Consider the following 19,865-nt stretch of genomic DNA (forward strand, 5'->3'; position numbering starts at 1 on the left):
CGTCAAGCTTTTTGACATTTGTCTGGTTACAAATTGAATTTGGTTAAAAGTGAAATATTTCCTATAAATTCTGCTGTTAAGAAATATCCATCCAATTTCTACCGCTTGTCCTTCTCTGGGTTGCAGTACTCCTGCAACCCAAAACATTTGCAATAAATAATACATTTTGCGCGCATACGATTATACACGTATGATACCACGCATAAACAAATAATAAATTTTTAACTACCTGCTCAAGTGCAATCTCCAGTCTGTCCTGCTTGCTGACTGATAGTTTGCAAACCACCTCCCAGCGGCTCTCCAGTTCATTCATCTGCTCCTGCAGCCAGTGTGCATCAGCTGTGCTGCACCTGGTCAAATCCCTGACTGAGCGCTTAAGGGTCTTGATGCACCCGGCTCGCTTCCCCAACTCCTTTTGGAATACCTAAAGAGAAAAGAAAGGACAACTTATGGAACTGTGACACACCATTGTTTGGCGTCACAAATGTCACAGTGAACCCTGGGGGATCAACCCAAAACATCTGGTTTTACTTGCTAACATTAACTTATAGCTAGAGACGGACATTACATTGTTTTTGGAAGAAAGAAAGTGAGTGTGAAGAACAGTGCTGAGAAGAAGTTGATGATATTCACTGCATTAAAAAAAAAATCACAAACATGACTGAAGGAGTAGTCAAGTTGGCAAAGCTATTCAAGCGTATTACTGCTAGTTTACATCATGTTGAAGCAAGAGGCAGATATTAAAATTATATTTAAATGGCAGACATTTATCCTTAATAAGGAAAAACTGCTGAAAGGAGATATCGTGGAAGTCCACACGATACTGGGGTTAATTATATACATATATATAATTAACATATATATAGTAGTTTGTAGTGCATTCTATTGTATCAATTATATAGTTTTTTTCTTTAAAAGGCATGTTACGTTTCTTGTATTTTGGGGGTTCCAAACACTGACTGAATTGATTGATCGGCAGCATTGATTTCAGATTCAAGTTTTTTGAGTTAAGAGCTCTGACACACAACCAATTAAGTTTGTAAGTTGAGTTACCACTGTAGTACATTCTCTGAAAAAAATTATTAGTGGGTGACCCCTGCATTGCTTGCAGATGGTTTGGACAAATTCGGGGTGGAGAGTAAAATTAGTAAATGAACAGTTGAACACTTTCGAAAAAAAGGCCAAATTATAGCGTATTTGTGTACAATGTAAAACAAAAAAAACTGTAGGAGGAATGTAAAAGTCCTGATTACGAACCCCACCTTGTGTGTGTCTATCAGATTGTTGACTGTGTCTTTGTCTCCACTGACAGGGACATCCTCAGCCAAGTGGGGCTCAGCTCTATACAACCAGTCATTTAGTGCCTGTAGAGCATCAGTGAATCTCCCCGAGAACAGCAAGGCTTCCTCCAGTTTATGTTGTCTGCAGGATAAAAAATAGAATTACACAAAATTGGTAGAAAATAATGTGATTCTTCCGACATTACCAGAACACTGTACCTCTCCATAGACTTTCCACTGACAGTGTCCCAGGTGTCTTTGAGTTCAGACATCAGGTTTTTCAGGTGCTGTTTGTCATGGCTGCTCTGAGCGCTTTCATGAAGGTTGCGGCCACTTTTCAGCGCGGCCTCATACATGGGTCTTTTGGATCTCAGGAGTTTCTGGAACTCCTAAAAACAAATCTGGTGATAACCCAACACGAACAAATATAAAGCTGTGACGCCGGATGTACCTTCTGCTCGATTAGCTGCTGTTTAATCTCCTCATGTGATGGTGCAATCTCTTTGTGTATGTCTAAGGTCCCTTCTACTTCTGTCAACCACTCCACCAGGAGATGCCAGAGTTTATCAAACTGAAAAAAAAATATCTTGAATTCTTAGTCAAGGTGCATATACCGTATTTTTCGGACTATAAGTCGCAGTTTTTTTCATAGTTATACTCAGGAGCGACTTATGTGTGAAATTATTAACACATTACCGTAAAATATCAAATAATATCATTTAGCTCATTCAGATAAAAGACTAGACGTATAAGATTTCATCGGATTTAGCGATTAGGAGTGACAGATTGTTTGTCAAACGTGTAGCATGTTCTATATGCTATAGTTATTTGAATGACTCTTACAATAATATGTTAGGTTAACATACCAGGCACCTTCTCAGTTGGTTATTTATGCGTCATATAACGTACACTTATTCAGCCTCTTGTTCATTATTATTTAAATTACCTTTCAAATGTATATTTTTGGTGTTGAGTTTTATCAAATAAATTCCCTCAAAAAATGCGACTTATACTCCAGTGCGACTTATATATGTTTTTTTACTTTTTTATTATGCTTTTACGGCAGGTGCGACTTATACTCCGGAGCGACTTATACTCCGAAAAATACGGTAAGTGAGGGTGGAAAATCATTGTCACCTGTTTGACATTCTTCTTGACCTGGTCCAGCATCTTGCCTCGGTCTGAAATACATTGCTGTAGTTTTTTGTACCGATCCTGGACGGTCATGATGAGGTTATGGATAACATCGCAGTCTTCTTTCCTACTAAGTTCTGCAAGTCTGCTGCCTGCATTCTCCACCGTGGTTTTCTTCTCACCATAACCATTTACCTCACCAGACAGTGTCTGTAAAGATTACACAGACATAGAGATTACATCCCAAACAGGGGTCATTGAGTTCTGGTATTTGCACAACATAACATACTCTGTGATCCTGCAGTTGATTACAAACTGTCTCCAGAACGAAGCTGGGAGTCGGTAGGACCCTGATAGACTCATCACACTGTGTCATCTTAGTGAGAAGGTCCTTGACGTTCCTGTGGAATTCCTTGGCCAGAATCAAGCCTTTTGTAAGCTTTTCCTATAAGAACAGCAATATACACATATTTGATGGAGTGCTGTATTGAATGGCTAAAGCGGTGAAACTGAAAATCAACCTTTCGCTCCTGAACTTTGTTGTACACAGAAGTCCATCTTTGTTCCAGGATTGACAGGCTGTGCTCTGTACTCGATCCTCGCACAACATTACTGTCTTCAAGCATTCTGCAGATGGCATTTTTCATATCTGTGTACATTTGACACTTTGACTCCATCTCATTGCACAACTCCTGTTCAGGAAGAAATTGAAATGTAGGGCAATAGGAGGTTTAATTAGTACCAAATACAAACACGCAAGAGTTTGTCTTACTTACAACATGAGCATTAAGTCTCTCAGTGGCAGACTCCGGCATACCCCACACGGTTATGGATGACGACAATCGGATATCTGTGTTGTCCAGCCACTGCAGGAGTTCCTGAATCTCCAATGTAATATCTTGCACCTGTTAGTACAAACTGGCTCAGCTGCAACTTATGGTAACCACGAGGCGGCACAAAGGTCACAAGGTTTCTTTTTTTCTCTCAAATAAGCAAGTATTTAGACCAGCACAGACGCAAGGTTCAATTCACAGGCGATAGTAGTACCGCGAGCTCGAACACCAAAAAATGTGTTTTGCACTTCTAAGAATGAAAAGAAAGTGCTGTCTGATTGGTGACTGCTTGCCAGTATTCTGCGTTTGGATTTACCGGAGCCAAGTACAATGTACAGTATCATCACAAAATTACTTTTTATCTACAGATATTTTGATTTCCTAATATCACCTAAAGATAAAATCTAAACATATTGGGACCAAATAGAAACATAGGGTTATGCCAACGTTTTCAGTTGTGAGGAAAATATCAACACATAACAAAAAATATTAGTGCATTTGTGCAAAACTGGCATATCAACATGTCTTTGGGAAGGACTTTCCTGTTCCCATCATGCCTCACCTCGCATACCAATTAGGTAGATGTTATTGTTTAGTGCTTAGCTCTTTGTGAGTGCATTCAATGCGCTAAATTGCCTACATTTAGCAACAACCCTTCTGTTTTTATGAACCCTTTTTGATGACGTGCCTTTGATGTTACGGCGTTGTGTCATAACCCTCCTGTAATTTCCCTTTCAATGTTGAGCTCCTGGTGGGTCATTGTTTCCTGATACTGATGTAATAAAGAGCATTCCCTTAAAAAGCAAGCAGAAATGCCTCTGACCAGTCAGTCTCTTGATGGCTAAAGTATGCCACAAAATTCTGTCCACAAAAGTGCCCTTACAATAAGCCATACCGCAAATGTTGATTGGGTTGCAAATACCCTCAAAAATAAGTTGGCAGTAATGTCAATACAAGGAGAACATACTGTTCAATAATTAAGTTTGAAAAGCAAAATAACAAAATGTATGCGATATATGGGCCTGTATATTTTTTTTACAGATTATTTCCAGCTTTACATAATACAAACGTACAACAAACATTAGTATGTTTTAAATATCTCTATCGTGTTTAACCTAAATCAGTATAATTAATAATATTATGAAGAGATGAAATATGTTCAATGACACATTTAAAAAGGAAGCTGGCCTTACAGCACTACTACTGAACGTTAGCATGTACTCATGATTGTGATAGACACTTGCAGCTTTGAACTAACCTTATACTTACAGTATTTTTTTAAAGACAAAAACCCACTGCTGTAAAAAAAATGAACTGTAGCTGGCGAGCTGCTGCAAATGTGTAGCACAGTTACCAGAAGAGTCAAACGGCAAAGAGTTTGATTGGTGACGGATCAAACAAACTGACATCAATTGACTCAGACTGTGGAAAGCAGTTGTCAATAGCATCCATTGATATTTACAGACTAGTTATGATTCTTACGGTAAAACGGGATAATGTGCATCTCTTTTTATTTTATTAAGGGAAACACTTCTGTTTCTAACTACTTCAATGTCTATATTGATCAATCTGTCTATCTGTGTTGGCCCTGCGATGAGGTGGTGACTTATCCAGGGTGTACCCCACCTTCCGCCTGAGTGCAGCTGAGATAGGCTCCAGCACCCCTTTCTACTCCCAAAAGGAACTAGCTTAAAAAAAATGGATGGATGGACGGATATAGGCCATATTACACAGACAGGTCAACGTGCCTTGTATTGAAATGTCACGAAAATAACGAGGGATTTTTCTTTTACCTGACTGAGTCTGTTTTCTAATTCCAGCTGACAACGTTCCGTCTCACAGAGAACAAACTCCCAGCTTTCGTTGAGTTGCTCCAGTCGAGACTGTGAAGCATGCACACAGTCTCCAGACCCAACCTCCAGCAACTCCTTGCCTGCCTGGTTCAGGGACTTCACAGTGCGAACATGAGAAAGGACATCATTTCGCAAAACCTGTAAAAAAGAAAATCATAGGTGGTGATTGTTATCATTTTGATTAAAGCCGCTTAACTGGGGGAAAAAAAAATTCACTTCATGTTTTAGGGAACATACCTTATGTTTGGCCAGCTCTATTTCACAAGCCTGCAGGTCAATGCTAATTGGCTGCTTGCCCTGCAGTTGTTCAGCAGTACCGGCAAGCCATGATTGCACCTCATCCAGTGCGTTCTGGAACTGACCCAGTCCGAGTAACGCACATTCTAATTGATGCTGCAAGCAGAAATACATTTTAGAAAGCTGTCTGATAAGAGAGTATTATGTGTGGCAGAAAATGAACAACAAGGGAAAACAGTGTATTATCAAGTATGACAGTTATAATAACTTTCATATTGGGCAAACATGACGACAATTATTCATTGACTATATTATATTTGTGGGCACACACTCACCTGTCTGTTGACAGTCTCAGACTCTAGACTGTCCCAACGCAGTCGAAAGTCGCAAAGTGGTGAGACCGAGTATGGACGTTCTGAGCCAGGAGACAGTCGACACACAAAGCGATGGTTTTGGCTTTCTATTTCAATCTTCTTCTGGTAAAGTTCTCGTTTGAATTCCTGAAGATAATACATGCATTTATGAAAGAACTGGTTATGAGCGTCAGTTGAAATAGCAAACGGAAAAGAACATTATCAAAATAATTTATACAATAACATCGGTATGTTACCTTAAGATCCCTAAGCTGCTCTTTGACTGATTCCAGGTCAGTTCCAACCATGAACTCTTCAGTTGATTTCAGCTCTGCAGATTTCAGCCACTCAAAAAGTCCCTAGTTCATAATGTTTTTTAATTAGAAATATGAAAAACCAATTTCTACTGATTGGTGTGCACAAACAGCGACACTGAATTGCACAATGTACGTGATATCAAAACTCATATTTAGATACAAGACTCCTAGGTACTTGAACTCATCCACTTGGGGCAGGGTCTCCTCCCCAACCCGGAGATGGCACTCCACCCTTTTCCGGGAGAGAACCATGGACTCGGATTTGGAGGTGCTGATTCTCATTCCGGCCGCTTCACACTCGGCTGCGAACCGATCCAGTGAGAGCTGAAGATCCCGGCCAGATGAAGCCAACAGGACCACATCGTCTGCAAAAAGCAGAGACCTAATCCCGCGGCCACCAAACCGGAACCCCTCAACGCCTTGACTGCGCCTAGAAATTCTGTCCATAAAAGTTATGAACAGAATCGGTGACAAAGGGCAACCTTGGCGGAGTCCAACCCTCACTGGAAACGTGTCCGACTTACTGCCAGCAATGCGGACCAAGCTCTGACACTGATCGTACAGGGATCGGACTGCCATAATAAGACAGTCCGATACCCCATACTCTCTGAGCACTCCCCACAGGACTTCCCGAGGGACACGGTCGAATGCCTTCTCCAAGTCCACAAAGCACATGTAGACTGGTTGGGCAAACTCCCATGCACCCTCAAGAACCCTGCCGAGAGTATAGAGCTGATCCACAGTTCCAGACAGCTCATGACCACCTATGATCATGAGCTTTGGGTCATGACCGAAAGGATAAGATCACGGGTACAAGCGGCCGAAATGAGTTTCCTCCGCCGTGTGGCGGGGCTCTCCCTTAGAGATAGGGTGAGAAGATCTGTCATCCGGGAGGAACTCAAAGTAAAGCCGCTGCTCCTCCACATCGAGAGGAGCCAGATGAGGTGGTTCGGGCATCTGGTTAGGATGCCACCCGAACGCCTCCCGAGGGAGGTGTTTAGGGCACGTCCAACCGGTAGGAGGCCACGGGGAAGACCCAGGACACGTTGGAAAGACTATGTCTCCCGGCTGGCCTGGGAACGCCTCGGGATCCCCCGGGAAGAGCTAGACGAAGTGGCTGGGGAGAGGGAAGTCTGGGCTTCCCTGCTTAGGCTGCTGCCCCCGCGACCCGACCTCGGATAAGCGGAAGAAGATGGATGGATGGATGGATGGATGGATGGATGGATGGATGGATATTTAGATACACACCTGCATAGTGTCTTGATAATGTATGGCCATCTGCAATGACACCTCCAGCTTCTTGTGACAGTCATTCCACAGTTTGTTCAAAATGTTCCACACACAATAAAGCTAAAGAAAAAAGGTGAAATACATTGTTCTCATTCTAACATCAACAATTATATATTTCAATGTATTACTTACTTCATCCAGACTCTTTGTAACATCCGGTTTGTCTGTGTCCCCGCATGCTGACATCAGGTCCATTCCAAGAACACCAAGAGTGTCTAGATCTCCTTGTAAAGTGTCAATATCCTCTCTGACAGACTATTAGGTGAATGATAGAACAAGGATGTCTATTTTAAAACCTATAATTTATTATAATGCGGGGCTATGTAAATGCCAGACCAACCTGCATGGTCTCCAGGCTCTGGCGAATTGTTTCCGTATCCGTCTGACTTGTATTGAGATCCAAAACTGCCTGCTGAGCTTCATTTAAAGCTGATGTGACATTGGCAATATCATTCCAAAACTTCATGGAAAGATCCAGCAGTTTCAGCAGCCACTTTTCCTTCTCTTGAACCTCAGTATGTGTCTCAGACAACAGCTGGGAAAAGCTGGTCACTTGCTCCTGGATTACTGGTATTGCAAGGAAGAAGAAGAAGAAAGAGCAGCACCATTACTGAATGATGAATATACATAACAGTGCATGAACGTATGAGATATTAGGGCGTTATTATCTGTAAAAAGGTTACATTCAAAAAAGATATTGACACCTGTGCCAATGGACGTGTCCCCAGTTGCCTGTGTGTTAGCCAGCAAGTCATCCGTCTGTGTCTTGACATTGCTGAGGCTGAGTTCCAACTTGGAGAGTTCGGCCAATGTGTGCTTGTTGTCTTGTAGCTGCTCTTGAATCCTTGCTGTCAAACCTTGAAGCGATGTCGGAGTTTGGATTCGACTGCGCAGGCGGTCAAGCCTTTCTCTGAGGAGAATCATTCTCTCGTTCAGCTGCACAAACAGGAACAAGCTGTATTGTTTAGTCCAATTGACAAACTGTATTGGTTTTTCTTTCCATTTTTTTTTTAGACATTTTTAATTTGTTTCAAAGGCCATTGCCCAGCCTATCCTAGCTAATGTCAGGCAAAAGGCAGAGTATACCCTGGATTAGCTCCCGGCCGTGACAGGTCACATAATTTACATACTAAGTCAAGTGAGTCAACCACAAAAGTGACTGAACCCACTGTATATTAATTTGGAAATAGATTTGTCTTCATTGTGACAGGTGACACGTTAAAGTAACAAGTTGATGTAACAGGTTCTATCAATCACAGAACACATATAGACAGATAACCACTAGATTCTCAGGGCAATGAATCGGTCGCAAATGAACTGTCCTCAGAGTCCGAGACTCCAGCTGTCTTATCTAGTCTTTTAGAATGAACTGATGAAGCATGCTTGCATGAAATGCGAAAAGTCTTCTAAGACACCATGACCAGTCCAGTTGCAATCAAGTCAATGCCCTGAGAATACAAAGACTTGGATGAATGAGGATGATATAGGGACAATACATTGAGCTGATCAAATAACTATACCAAAGGTAACAAGTCCCACCTGAGTGAATCTGGGTAAGGACTCTTCGAGAATACTGGCATTCTCCCTGACACGGTTTCTGATTTCTTGGTGTCGCTCCTCAGCATCCGTAGCCAGATGACAAAATCCCTCTCCTTGAATTGGATTAAGCTCTGACAGGCGTTTTGCCAAGGAGCATAGGCGTGAGATCAAGGGTCTATGCTCTGCTATAGACTCCCTCAGACCCTAAGCATGGGGTGAACAACGGTTTAAGGTGACTCAAGTGAGTTCAACCATTCGATGTTAAAAGAAACAAAATTAGTTGCAAAAAAACCACCTAGAATGCATTGATGCAGGAGGTTTATTTTACCTGTAAAAGGTCTTGTTTTTCGCGGAATGCTTCATAGCTAATTGTGCTGAGTGAGAGTTGCCCGACGAGGCTTTTTGTTTCTTCTAACCAGGGTGACACCTCAGCATGGCCCTCTGAAAACTGGGCAAGTAGTGACAGAGCATGCTCAAGCTGTAGAACCACATGGGAATTAGTGGCTGAGGTGGTGAAGCATTGCTCCTGTAAGGCATCTAATGGTGTCTGCATGGAGAGAGGAAATAACATGTATCATAGAATATTTGCCGTTTAACTCAAAGTATAACTTATACGGACCGGTAATAAAGAGAATACCTGCAGATTGGGTGCCTCGCCTTCATCACTATATGTTTGCAAGATTTCAGAAATCTTAACCATCTTCTCAATGTTAAACCTGTGTTGGAGGATCTCCACAGCCAAAATCTATTCAAGAGACAGACTTTATTTAATTCAGTGTTCCAACCCAAAAACAAATAGCATTTTTCTGTTCACAGACCTTCTGCTCATTGAGTTGATCCGATATGAGCTGTGGATCCAGATGTACAGTTTTCAGCTTTTCAAGTCTTAGTGCTGTGTCTTTGAACCAAGTCACCTCCTTTACCAAAGCCTGTTCCAGCTATTAGATATAAAAAGGTATAGCATGATTAACAAATTACATATTTACTGACTGAAAAATTAGAAACATATCTCTATTGTGAAAGTATCTCAATGATAAAGTGAGTCTTTTAAATAGGCGCACGGTGGAAACAGAAGAGTTGGGCTAACTGCTGGTAAAATTTAAAAAAAGTAATCGTATTTTAAAGTCAGTCCGACCGTCAGAAACTGAAAAAAACTATTGATCAGTGAATTGGGAAAACTTCCTGTGCTTTGAAGAAATTATTTAGTGTTACGTTCAGCTGCTAGTTTGACTGTTTTAAGTCATTGACTTCATACATGCTTAAACTCATCTTGCTTGATTAACTAGTACTGCCAATTTAGAAACATTGTCGCTATATTGAGCAAGTATGTATACCCATGTTGTGATAATTTTTTTTAAAAGCAACCAGCGACTTTTTTGGAGCATTACCGACTTTAAAAGACTCTGACGTGAAAGCACATATCATTCTTAATCATGTAATTTGTTTCTGTGTAGTCACTAGTCTACTATCCCTTCTGACACTGTTTTGATCCTTTTATTAGTCTTCTGTGTGATGGGCAATTCTTCATCGAAACACTAGAGGCAGTGTTTTCTGGAGAGTCGTCTTAGTGAGCAACCACAACTCTTGTTAGCTTCCTTTTTTATTTTTTTTAACAATAATTGTTAAAGACTGACAGTAACTGTGCAAAATAAATAATGTAATTAAGCAATTTTTAGAAGAGTCAATTGCTACTTTCCTTACAGATGAGTTGTCAACGGTGGTGTTAGCTAGCAAGGGAGAGCTAGTGTTTTGGCAGCAATTAGCTACTAACTCACCAGGTTAATCTTCTAAACACATTCGGTAATGTAATCAAAGATATTTTTAAAGTTTAATGGACTAAATTCCATTGAATATGATTAGAAAATAATAGCTAGCAAAATATGCAAAATAAGCCATGCAACCAACAGCAGGGTCAAACTATTTGAAACCAACATTTCAACACTTATCTTACCCTCTGTCTTTCAGCGACACACAGCACTGCATCTCCGGCATGTGTCTGAGCCCCGGCTGAACCCAGGAGCTCCCTCTCAATGCGGCCTAGCCACAGGTGAAGGTCCTCCTGACTGGATGTACAGCGGCTGGAGGCCTTCAGGGCTTGTTCCAACCTTTGAAGTACATCCAGGCTGCTCAGATTTAGTACAGAGCATCGGATACGGAGGCCATCTAACTTCCCTTGCACCTGGTGACCCTCGTCCTCTGAAATTGAGACCACATATCTTAGGTAAGAACTTTTTTTTCATTTGAACTCTGTTTTACATTAGTGCTGAGGTTCTACCTGAGATCACTTCCATCAGATCATGGCCTGCGTTCTGAAGTTTTCCGAGCTCAGCAGTTTTAACTTGAATCTCATCAGCGACAGCCTGAAAAGAATTGTGGCATGTCATATGATACACATTTCTTGAAAGAAATATAAAGAAACCAAGCGGACGTATGCAAAAGTCGTTGGATAAATGTCCAACCTTTGCCCTCTCTGTGGCTTCTGAGAGATGCAGCATCACTCGCTCTGCGTTACGTAGTTCAGCGAGGACCTGCTCCACAGATATGAGCCACAGCTGCAGATTGTCTGCACCTTCTTGGAAGTGCTGGGCTCTGGGTAAAATGCACTCCAGACTGACCCTCCTACGAGGAATAAATTGCACATCATCAGTAAATAAAAATTGTGCTACCAAATAGAAACGTAGCACTGACTATAAAAGTGTCTGACCTTTGCTCTGCCACTTGGTGTAAGGACTCCCACTTGTGTTTGAGAGCAGAGAGCTTGACCTTTGCCTGCTCCCCCTCCTCCCCTGGGTGGGCCTCCACGAGCCGAGGACCCTCGCACAACATAGTATCTATACTTTTCCATCTGTCTTTCAGGAGGCGTTGCAGAAGCTAAAAGGCATTATGTGTAGTCTATAAGTGGAATGATTTGTGATGTGTCCCATTATATATTTATTAAGGGCTGTCAAACAAATAAATTATTGAATCATGATTAAATAGTTTTTACTCACAATTAATCGTGAAAAATCACAAATATATATTTTTTGCTTTAATAAGTGTACTTTATTATAATGTACACCCAAACTGTGTCTTTGTTTGGTTTATGCAAATGTTTGTTTATCACATATTATCCTTTTTTTTATCGGCTCAACACAAAATAGACACAAAAAGAAGAGGAAAAATCCTCTCCCTTTTTTTCCCCATTATAAAATTGAACAAATGAACGCAGGGGATTAATCATAAAAAAAATATTGCAATGGTCATGTGCAAACAGCGATTAATCATGCAATTCATTTTTAAGCGCACATGTTCCTTTATCCTTTATCATGATGGTTATCTTGCAAAGAAGAATGAGGAAACGCCAACAGGTGGCAGTTGTCACTTTAACAATGCACCTCAACAGGAAATAAGATAAAGCCAAGGTCATTTGCATATAATGCAGCAGTGAATTCCTCTATCAAAGCACAACACACACACACACACACACACACACACACACACACACATTTATGTATATATTTGTATACATACATATATACACATATATATATATATATATATATATATATATATATATATATATATATACATATATATGTATATATACATCCATTTTCTACCGCTTATTCCCTTTTTTGGGGTCACGGGGGGCGCTGGCGCCTATCTGAGCTACAATCGGGCGGAAGGCGGGGTACACCCTGGACAAGTCGCCAACTCATCGCAGGGCCAACACAGATAGACAGACAACATTCACACTCACATTCACACACTAGGGCCAATTTAGAGTTGCCAATCAACCTATCCCCAGGTGCATGTCTTTGGAAGTGGGAGGAAGCCGGAGTACCCGGAGGGAACCCACGCATTCACGGGGAGGACATGCAAACTCCACACAGAAAGATCCCGAGCCTGGATTTGAACCCAGGACTGCAGGACCTTCGTATTGTGAGGCAGATGCACTAACCCTTCTGCCACCGTGAAGCCTGTATACATACATTTACATACATATATAAACATATATATCCAAATATATATAACCAGGAAATATTGTGTACAAAGTTTGTAGATAAACTACCTATCGGTGAAGTCGTGTTTTGCTATATAGTGGGGACTGAAAAGCAAGCCCATATAAGCAACCACACACTCAAAGACGCGCAGTATAAACCACAACCTACAACTTACAGACTTTGTCAGCGACTTTAAGAAAAAAAGAAGCTCTGCTTCAAAGCTAAACTTTCCATTCAGTAAATGTATTTGCCTATTTTTGGTTGCTATTCATTCCTGTGACGCAACATGAGCGGGAACGCTGCTGCTTTTCCATCGTTATTGTATGCACGGATGATGCCCCAGAATGCATGTTAATCGCAGAAAAATGTTGCCTGTGAAGGAAATTTTTGTCAACTCGTTATTATCACGTTGACTGTGACTCTTACTGTAAAAGCTGATTCAATCATTCATACAGAGACAGTTGCAAAATAGCTTGAATTCATGATAACTGTTTTTGACAGTTTATTCCAGGGAAATTCATTTTCAAAACGATGTTGTTTTGTTTTACTACCTTTTTTATCAGTCTGGCCTTCTCATGTGTCAAGCGAACATTGTTCACAGTCAGGCAGGTTACACCTCAGCCAAATAATTCACAATAACTGAGGCTACGGCGGAAAGGTGAGAAACCTGGCTGTTTTGTTCACTAAAACTACAAGAGCTGATTGTGGCCACAAAAGCTACCATTCACTTTTCAACAAAGCAGTCTTTTTAACAGGAATCCAACCTTAAGGGGGAACATTATCACCAGACCTATGTAAGCATCAATATATACCTTGATGCTGCAGAAAAAAGAACATATGTTTTTTTTAACCAATTTCCGAATTCTAAATGGGTGAATTTTGGCGAATTAAACGAGGTTCTGACGTCTCGGAGCGATGACGTTAGAACGTGACGTCACATAGGTAATAAAGCTGCCATTTTCTCAAACACATTACAAACACCGGGTTTCAGCTCTGTTATTTTCAGTTTTTTCGACTGTTTTCCGTACCTTGGAGACATCATACCTCATCGGTGTGTTGTCGGAGGGTGTAACAACACTAACAGGGAGGGATTCAAGTTGCACCACTGGCCCAAAGATGCGAAAGTGGCAAGAAATTGGACGAAATTTGTTCAAAATACGAGGGTGTGGGGAAAGCCGACGAAATGGTCAGTCGTTTGTTACGCAAACTTTACCGACAAAAGCTATGCTACTTCAGAGATGGCAAGATTGTGCGGATATCCTGCGACACTCAAAGCAGATGCATTTCCAACAATAAAGTCAAAGAAATCTGCCACCAGACCCCCATTGAATGTGCCGGAGTGTCTGCACATTTTACCGGCGATGCTAAGGCAGACATGGCACAGAGATGTATGGATAACCTGCAGATGCATTTCCAACGATAAAGTCAACGAAATCACTAAGGTGAGTATTGTTGATGTTATTGACTTATATGCTAATCAGATATATTTGTGCGCAGCATGACTGCCAGCTAATCGATGCTAACATGCTATTTAGGCTAGCTGTATGTACATTTGTAGCTATATATGCATCCAGCGTTTCCCTCCACCCACATTTAATACCAAACAAACACTTACCAATCGACGGATTTAAGTTGATCCAGAGTCACAAGATGCGAAAGTCCCGAACGTTTGGTCCGCACATTTTACCGGCGATGCTAAGGCAAACATGGCCGAATAGCGTCAATAGCTATTCGCTCAATAGCTTTAGTTTCTTTTTCAATTTCGTTTTCGCTGTCTGCCTCCACACTCCAACCATCCGTTTCAATACATGAGTAATCTGTTGAATCGCTTAAGCCGCTGAAATCCGAGTCTGAATCCGAGCTAATGTCGCTATATCTTGTTGTGCTATCCGTTTGTTTTTATTGGCATAACTGGATGACGTCACAGGAAAATGGACGGTGGCTTCACAGATAGCGAAAATCAGGCACTTTAAAGCCTTTTTTTCGGGATATTCCGGGATGGGTACAATTTTGAAAAAAACTCAGAAAAATAAAATAAGCCACTGGGAACTGATTTTTATTGGTTTTAACTCTTTTGAAATTGTGATGATGTTCCCCCTTAAGCTTTTTCATTGCAAAACCATTTTGTTTTATTTCCATACTATACATTGCCTCTATGTAGTTATTTAAGAGCTTGAAATGAGGTGATGTGATATTAATGATAAGAAACATACCCGTTGTTCCTGAAGCTGTGCTTTGACCACTTTGACTTCTGAAGATGGAGGTTTTTGATTTGCTGTCAGCTCCTCTATCTCACACACCCATGTGAGCAATGCTTCCAGGTTTTGGAGGAATGTCTCGGTGTCTGTTGATATGTCTCTCAGGGCCAATGGAGCCTTGGTGCCCTTTGGAAGACCATCAGAACATATATGCCACATCAATACAAGGACACGAACACAGGAAAGAAAAATCTGATATGTTTGAGCCTTATATGATAGAGGATAAAACATACCCTCCATTTTTCCAGACATGAATCTTGGTCTGAGCTTGAGTGCCCATCACTTTGGAACTGTAATGTATACAAGGTCGCATAATTGTGTATAGAATTAGAAGGTAAATATGCAATTAGGACTTAATATCAAGGACAGGCATTAAGAAGAAGCAGAATGGTAGATTGAAAAATAAAAGAAGAGATTAAATGGATGGAAATGTGAGATTTGGTATGGTTAGAAGGATTTTGTCAACCTCAGCAAGTTCCTCAGCAACTCCATTCAGGACTCTCACAGTTCTTGTGACAATGGGGTCCCCTCCCTTATCGCCCGTTGGATACTGCGTCACTTCCACAATTTCCGTTACAACAGTTTCCGTCACCTCTGTCACTTCTGTTACTTCCCTTGATGCCAAAGTCTTCCACGACCACGGACTCCCTTCTCTGGAATCTCTCATCTGAAAGCTGGCCCTTTTCTCTGCTGCAGTCTTGTCAGAATAAGTCAAGGGGGATCTAGCAAACTCCGGGGGCACCGTCCTCCTTGTAAGTGTGCCATTACGGGATGTTTTTATCGGGGAAGGGGTGCTCTGCCATGCATTATCCAAAGTACTGGTACTCCTGATTGTGGAGGCTGGGGAACTGTGGAGAGGCTTTTCAGAAATGGGTGTATGAGCCCCTTCCTCTCGCTTGTGATCCAGTTCTTGTGCCTCTTGGTCTCTGTACTCCCCACTTTTCTTGGTCTTTTCTTGTGCATGTTGATCAGGAGACTGCGACACTTTTCGCCGTTGGTAACACCCCTTCAGAAAGGCTTCATCTGACCTCACGTGCTTAGACTTTTGGCCTAGGCAGCTGGGCCGGCTTATGAGGTTACCCATAATCCTTCAGCCCACAGGCTAGTGGGGTAATAAGTGAGGTAAGAGCCCTTGGCCATGCATGCAGAATCTCCTTTAGCTACCTAAAATAAGAATATGAATAAGTCATCAATCAAAAATACACTGCTCTTTCAAGATACTACATGCCACAGTAAAATACAACCAGTCTCTTTGCAGTTCGGTTTGCTAACAACACCTACTTCTTGGCCAGGAGGGAACCTTAACGGAAATACTTGGCCCCCGATGTTGCCTGTGTCTTTTGTTTTCATTTAGACCACAAACACACATGCTCGAACTTACATCCGCGGCTAAAATATTCTGGTCTTATAAATCCATGTGACAGGCTTGTCAAGGATCCCACTGTTGATGCTGGCATGAAGACACAGTGGCAAAGATCCAACTCAATCTATGATTTCAGCCAAGACCAGTTCAAAGCAACCCATTAGGAAGCCAATTAAATATGACAACCATGAAAAATACAGAAATCGCATTTATTTTCTCGTGAGAGGCACCAATGAGCTGCTTTGGATGCCTGTTGATTCAAGCTGAAGCTATGGATACAACTGGCCCGGTTTTGTTCTGAAATTAATTAGTAGTTGATTGACCCTAAACAGCATCGATATATTCCAACATTTTTTTAATGTAATTAACAAAAAAAAAGTATATGTTTTCTGAGTTAGTCTCTCTGTTTTGCTCAGTATTTGAAGAGAGGTTAGAGGTAATTTCAATTATGTCTGTGTCGAGGAGCTGAAGTGAGATCCCAGGGAGGATTCCTGTTGCAACGGGGTCGTCCCATTGTGCCTGGCCCCATTCAGAACTCTAGAGGTCACTTTCGGTCATGCTTGCTGACTAAAGTAGCGGGGGTGCAATTTGGTTGAACAAATGGGAGAGAAAGAGGAACTGTCTGTTTATCTGTGTGTAGTTGATGATTTGAATAAACAGCCATCCCTTGATTGATCGTGCTTTTTCGGCATTCTTTTTTAAAAGCATGTTCATTTTATTATTAAAGCAATGACGGTTGAAGAATCCTCTGAATCCTTTCCTCTGTATTTTTTTCAGAGACAAAAAAAATATATTATGACTGACAGCTACTATACTTAGTGATGTGAAATGAAGTGAATTATATCTATATAGCACTTTTCTCAAGTGACTCAAAACGCTTTTACATAGTGAAACCCAATATCTAGGTCAGTGGTTCTCAACCTTTTTTCAGTCATCATGTACCCCCTGTGAACATTTTTTTAATTCAAGTACCCCCTAATCGGAGCAAAGCATTTTTGGCTGAAAAAAAGAGATAAAGAAGTAAAATACAGCACTATGTCATCAGTTTCTGATTTATTAAATTGTATAAGAGTGCAAAATATTGCTCATTTGTAGTGGTCTTTCTCGAACTATTTGGAAAAAAAGGTATAAAAATAACTAAAAACTTGTTGAAAAATAAACAAGTGATTCAATTGTAAATAAAGATTTCTACACATAGAAGTAATCATCAACTTAAAGTGCCCTCTTTGGGGATTGTAATAGAGATCCATCTGGATTCATGAACTTAATTCTAAACATTTCTTCACAAAAAAAGAAATCTTTAACGTCAATATTTCTGGAACATGTCCACCAAAAAATCTAGCTGTCAACACTAAATATTGCATTGTTGCATATCTTTTTACAGTTAATGAAATTAAATTCACATTTTGTTGAAGTATTATTCAAAAAATATATTTATAAAGGATTTTTGACTTGTTGCTATTTTTAGAATACTTTGAAAAAATCCCACTTAACGTACCCCCATTTGAGAACCACTGATCTAAGTTACATTTTAAACCAGTGTGGGTGGCACTGGGAGCAGGTGGGTAAAGTGTCTTGCCCAAGGACACAATCACAGTGACTAGGATGGCGGAAGCGGGGTTCGAACCTGGAACCCTCAAGTTGCTGGCACGGCCGCTACACCAACCGAGCTATACCGCCATACTTAGTCTGCACTTTTCATCACCCTGGGTTCATCATCCTCTCTCAATATACAATATACGTGGCGCAGTGGGAGAGTGGCTGTGCGTAACTCAAGGGTCCCTGGTTCAAATACCACCTCGTACCAACCTCGTCACGTCCGTTGTGTCCTGAGCAAGACACTTCACCCTTGCTCCTGATGGGTGCTGGTTGGCGCCTTGCATGGCAGCTCCCTCCATCAGTGTGTGAATGTGTGTGAATGGGTAAATGTGGAAGTAGTGTCAAAGTGCTTTGAGTACCTTGAAGGTAGAAAAGCGCTATACAAGTACAACCCATTTATCATTTATTTATAATCTTTGGTCATGCGCAGCCCGCTCCAACTCCAGACAACAATGCAAGGGAATGAAGTCCACTTTTACTTTAAACATCATTCCATCTGAAATGTGTTGTCAAAATAATGTTAACATTAGATTAGGGTTGTCCCGTTACTAATATTTTGGTACAGGTACCAAAATGTAATTCGATACTTTAAAATACTTTTTTAAAGAAAGGGACACACAAAAAAAGGCATTATTGGCTTTAATAAAAAATCTTACTGTACATTAAACATACGTATCTTCAAACAACAATTGTGTCCTTAAATAAAATAGTGAACATACTAAACAACTTGTCTTTTAGTAGTCAGCAAACAAAGGTCCTGGGTATGACGTTAAACTACATCCAGGCATGAAATGGGAGGTTGTGTGGGGTTAGTGAGTCCCAATCTAACGTCTATAAAATGCACACAAAGAACCGTTTGCACCTTCTCTTGTGACGGGCGGGCGGTCAGCGCCATAAAGCTGAGCGGGTCCCTGGGTAATTGGGGCGCGGACAACCAACAGGACAGACTAAGTTCAACAGCCCAGTAAGGCAATTAGTCTCGGAGAAGGATCTCTGATATAACCCGCACCGAGCCAGCGTGGAAGGTGTAGGCTAATAACCAGCATGAAAAGTACGCCAAATGGCAGAAACATGCTGAGGCTTTCGTCCAGCAGTGGACTGACAACGGCTGATGATGATGATGAAACAAAGGCTCTTAATTTGGCTGCTGATGTATTCATTTATTTTGTGTCATATGTTATTAATTTATTCCGTCAAAAATATGAGGGACAAGCGGTAAAACATGCATTATTAAACTACTTGTTCATTTACTGTTAATATCTGCTTACTTCCTGTTTTAACACATTCCATCTACATTTATGTTAAAATGTAATAAAGCCGTACTCTTGTTTTGTTTGAATGCTTAACATTAGTTTTGGATGATACCACAAATGTGGGTATCGATTCGATACCAAGTAGTTACACGATCATACATTGGTCATAAATAAAGTCTTCATGTGTCCAGGGACATATTTCCTGAGTTTATAAACATAATAGAAATTATCAAATAAAATATTTTGTGATGATAAAAAAATATTGATGTCGTATAAACATTGGAGTATCGACTAAATAAGCTATTTAACTTATTGTCATTACAGTGGATGTCAGGTGCAGATCCACCCATGGCATTTGTTTACAGTGAGGAGCGCTAGCTTGTAGATAGCGGTGAGCTATTGCATCCCACTGAAGCATGTTTAGCTCTTCCTCATCCTGCAGGCATGATACATGTAGGAAACTTACTTTATTTGTCGCTATGGAGGCGAGGATTAGTGATTTAGAAGTAGCTAAAACACTGCCGACTGTGGATGGACGTTAGTCGCTAGCTAGCTAGCTAGCTTCACCTTTAT

The 19,865-nt window shown here is 40.9% G+C and overlaps 1 protein-coding gene across 3 annotated transcripts in view; it reads right to left on the bottom strand.

The window, feature by feature from the left end:
- The window catches only part of macf1b (microtubule actin crosslinking factor 1b), a 47,166-nt gene that overhangs the window by 24,697 nt on the left and 2,604 nt on the right, over positions 1-19,865 (bottom strand). For 2 of the 3 annotated variants that reach the window (XM_061916393.1, XM_061916392.1), the window contains exons 2-28: positions 15,544-16,241; positions 15,311-15,367; positions 15,033-15,203; positions 11,541-11,707; positions 11,296-11,455; positions 11,112-11,196; positions 10,788-11,032; positions 9,655-9,774; positions 9,474-9,581; positions 9,165-9,383; positions 8,837-9,040; positions 8,002-8,233; positions 7,638-7,864; positions 7,430-7,552; positions 7,256-7,357; positions 5,948-6,049; positions 5,673-5,837; positions 5,338-5,493; positions 5,041-5,238; positions 3,191-3,319; positions 2,936-3,106; positions 2,704-2,859; positions 2,418-2,624; positions 1,732-1,851; positions 1,500-1,669; positions 1,263-1,422; positions 230-424 (exon numbers count right to left, since the gene is read on the bottom strand). In XM_061916393.1, coding sequence (XP_061772377.1) covers positions 230-424; positions 1,263-1,422; positions 1,500-1,669; positions 1,732-1,851; positions 2,418-2,624; positions 2,704-2,859; positions 2,936-3,106; positions 3,191-3,319; positions 5,041-5,238; positions 5,338-5,493; positions 5,673-5,837; positions 5,948-6,049; positions 7,256-7,357; positions 7,430-7,552; positions 7,638-7,864; positions 8,002-8,233; positions 8,837-9,040; positions 9,165-9,383; positions 9,474-9,581; positions 9,655-9,774; positions 10,788-11,032; positions 11,112-11,196; positions 11,296-11,455; positions 11,541-11,707; positions 15,033-15,203; positions 15,311-15,367; positions 15,544-16,161 — 4,767 coding nt within the window. In that variant the 5' untranslated portion in view covers positions 16,162-16,241. Of the gene's footprint in view, positions 1-229; positions 425-1,262; positions 1,423-1,499; positions 1,670-1,731; positions 1,852-2,417; positions 2,625-2,703; positions 2,860-2,935; positions 3,107-3,190; positions 3,320-5,040; positions 5,239-5,337; positions 5,494-5,672; positions 5,838-5,947; positions 6,050-7,255; positions 7,358-7,429; positions 7,553-7,637; positions 7,865-8,001; positions 8,234-8,836; positions 9,041-9,164; positions 9,384-9,473; positions 9,582-9,654; positions 9,775-10,787; positions 11,033-11,111; positions 11,197-11,295; positions 11,456-11,540; positions 11,708-15,032; positions 15,204-15,310; positions 15,368-15,543; positions 16,464-19,865 lie in introns of those variants that run through there. The other variant, XM_061916394.1, reaches the window with a different exon arrangement.

This window comes from Nerophis ophidion, linkage group LG11 (genome assembly GCF_033978795.1).
Source record: "Nerophis ophidion isolate RoL-2023_Sa linkage group LG11, RoL_Noph_v1.0, whole genome shotgun sequence".
Lineage (NCBI taxonomy): Eukaryota > Metazoa > Chordata > Actinopteri > Syngnathiformes > Syngnathidae > Nerophis > Nerophis ophidion.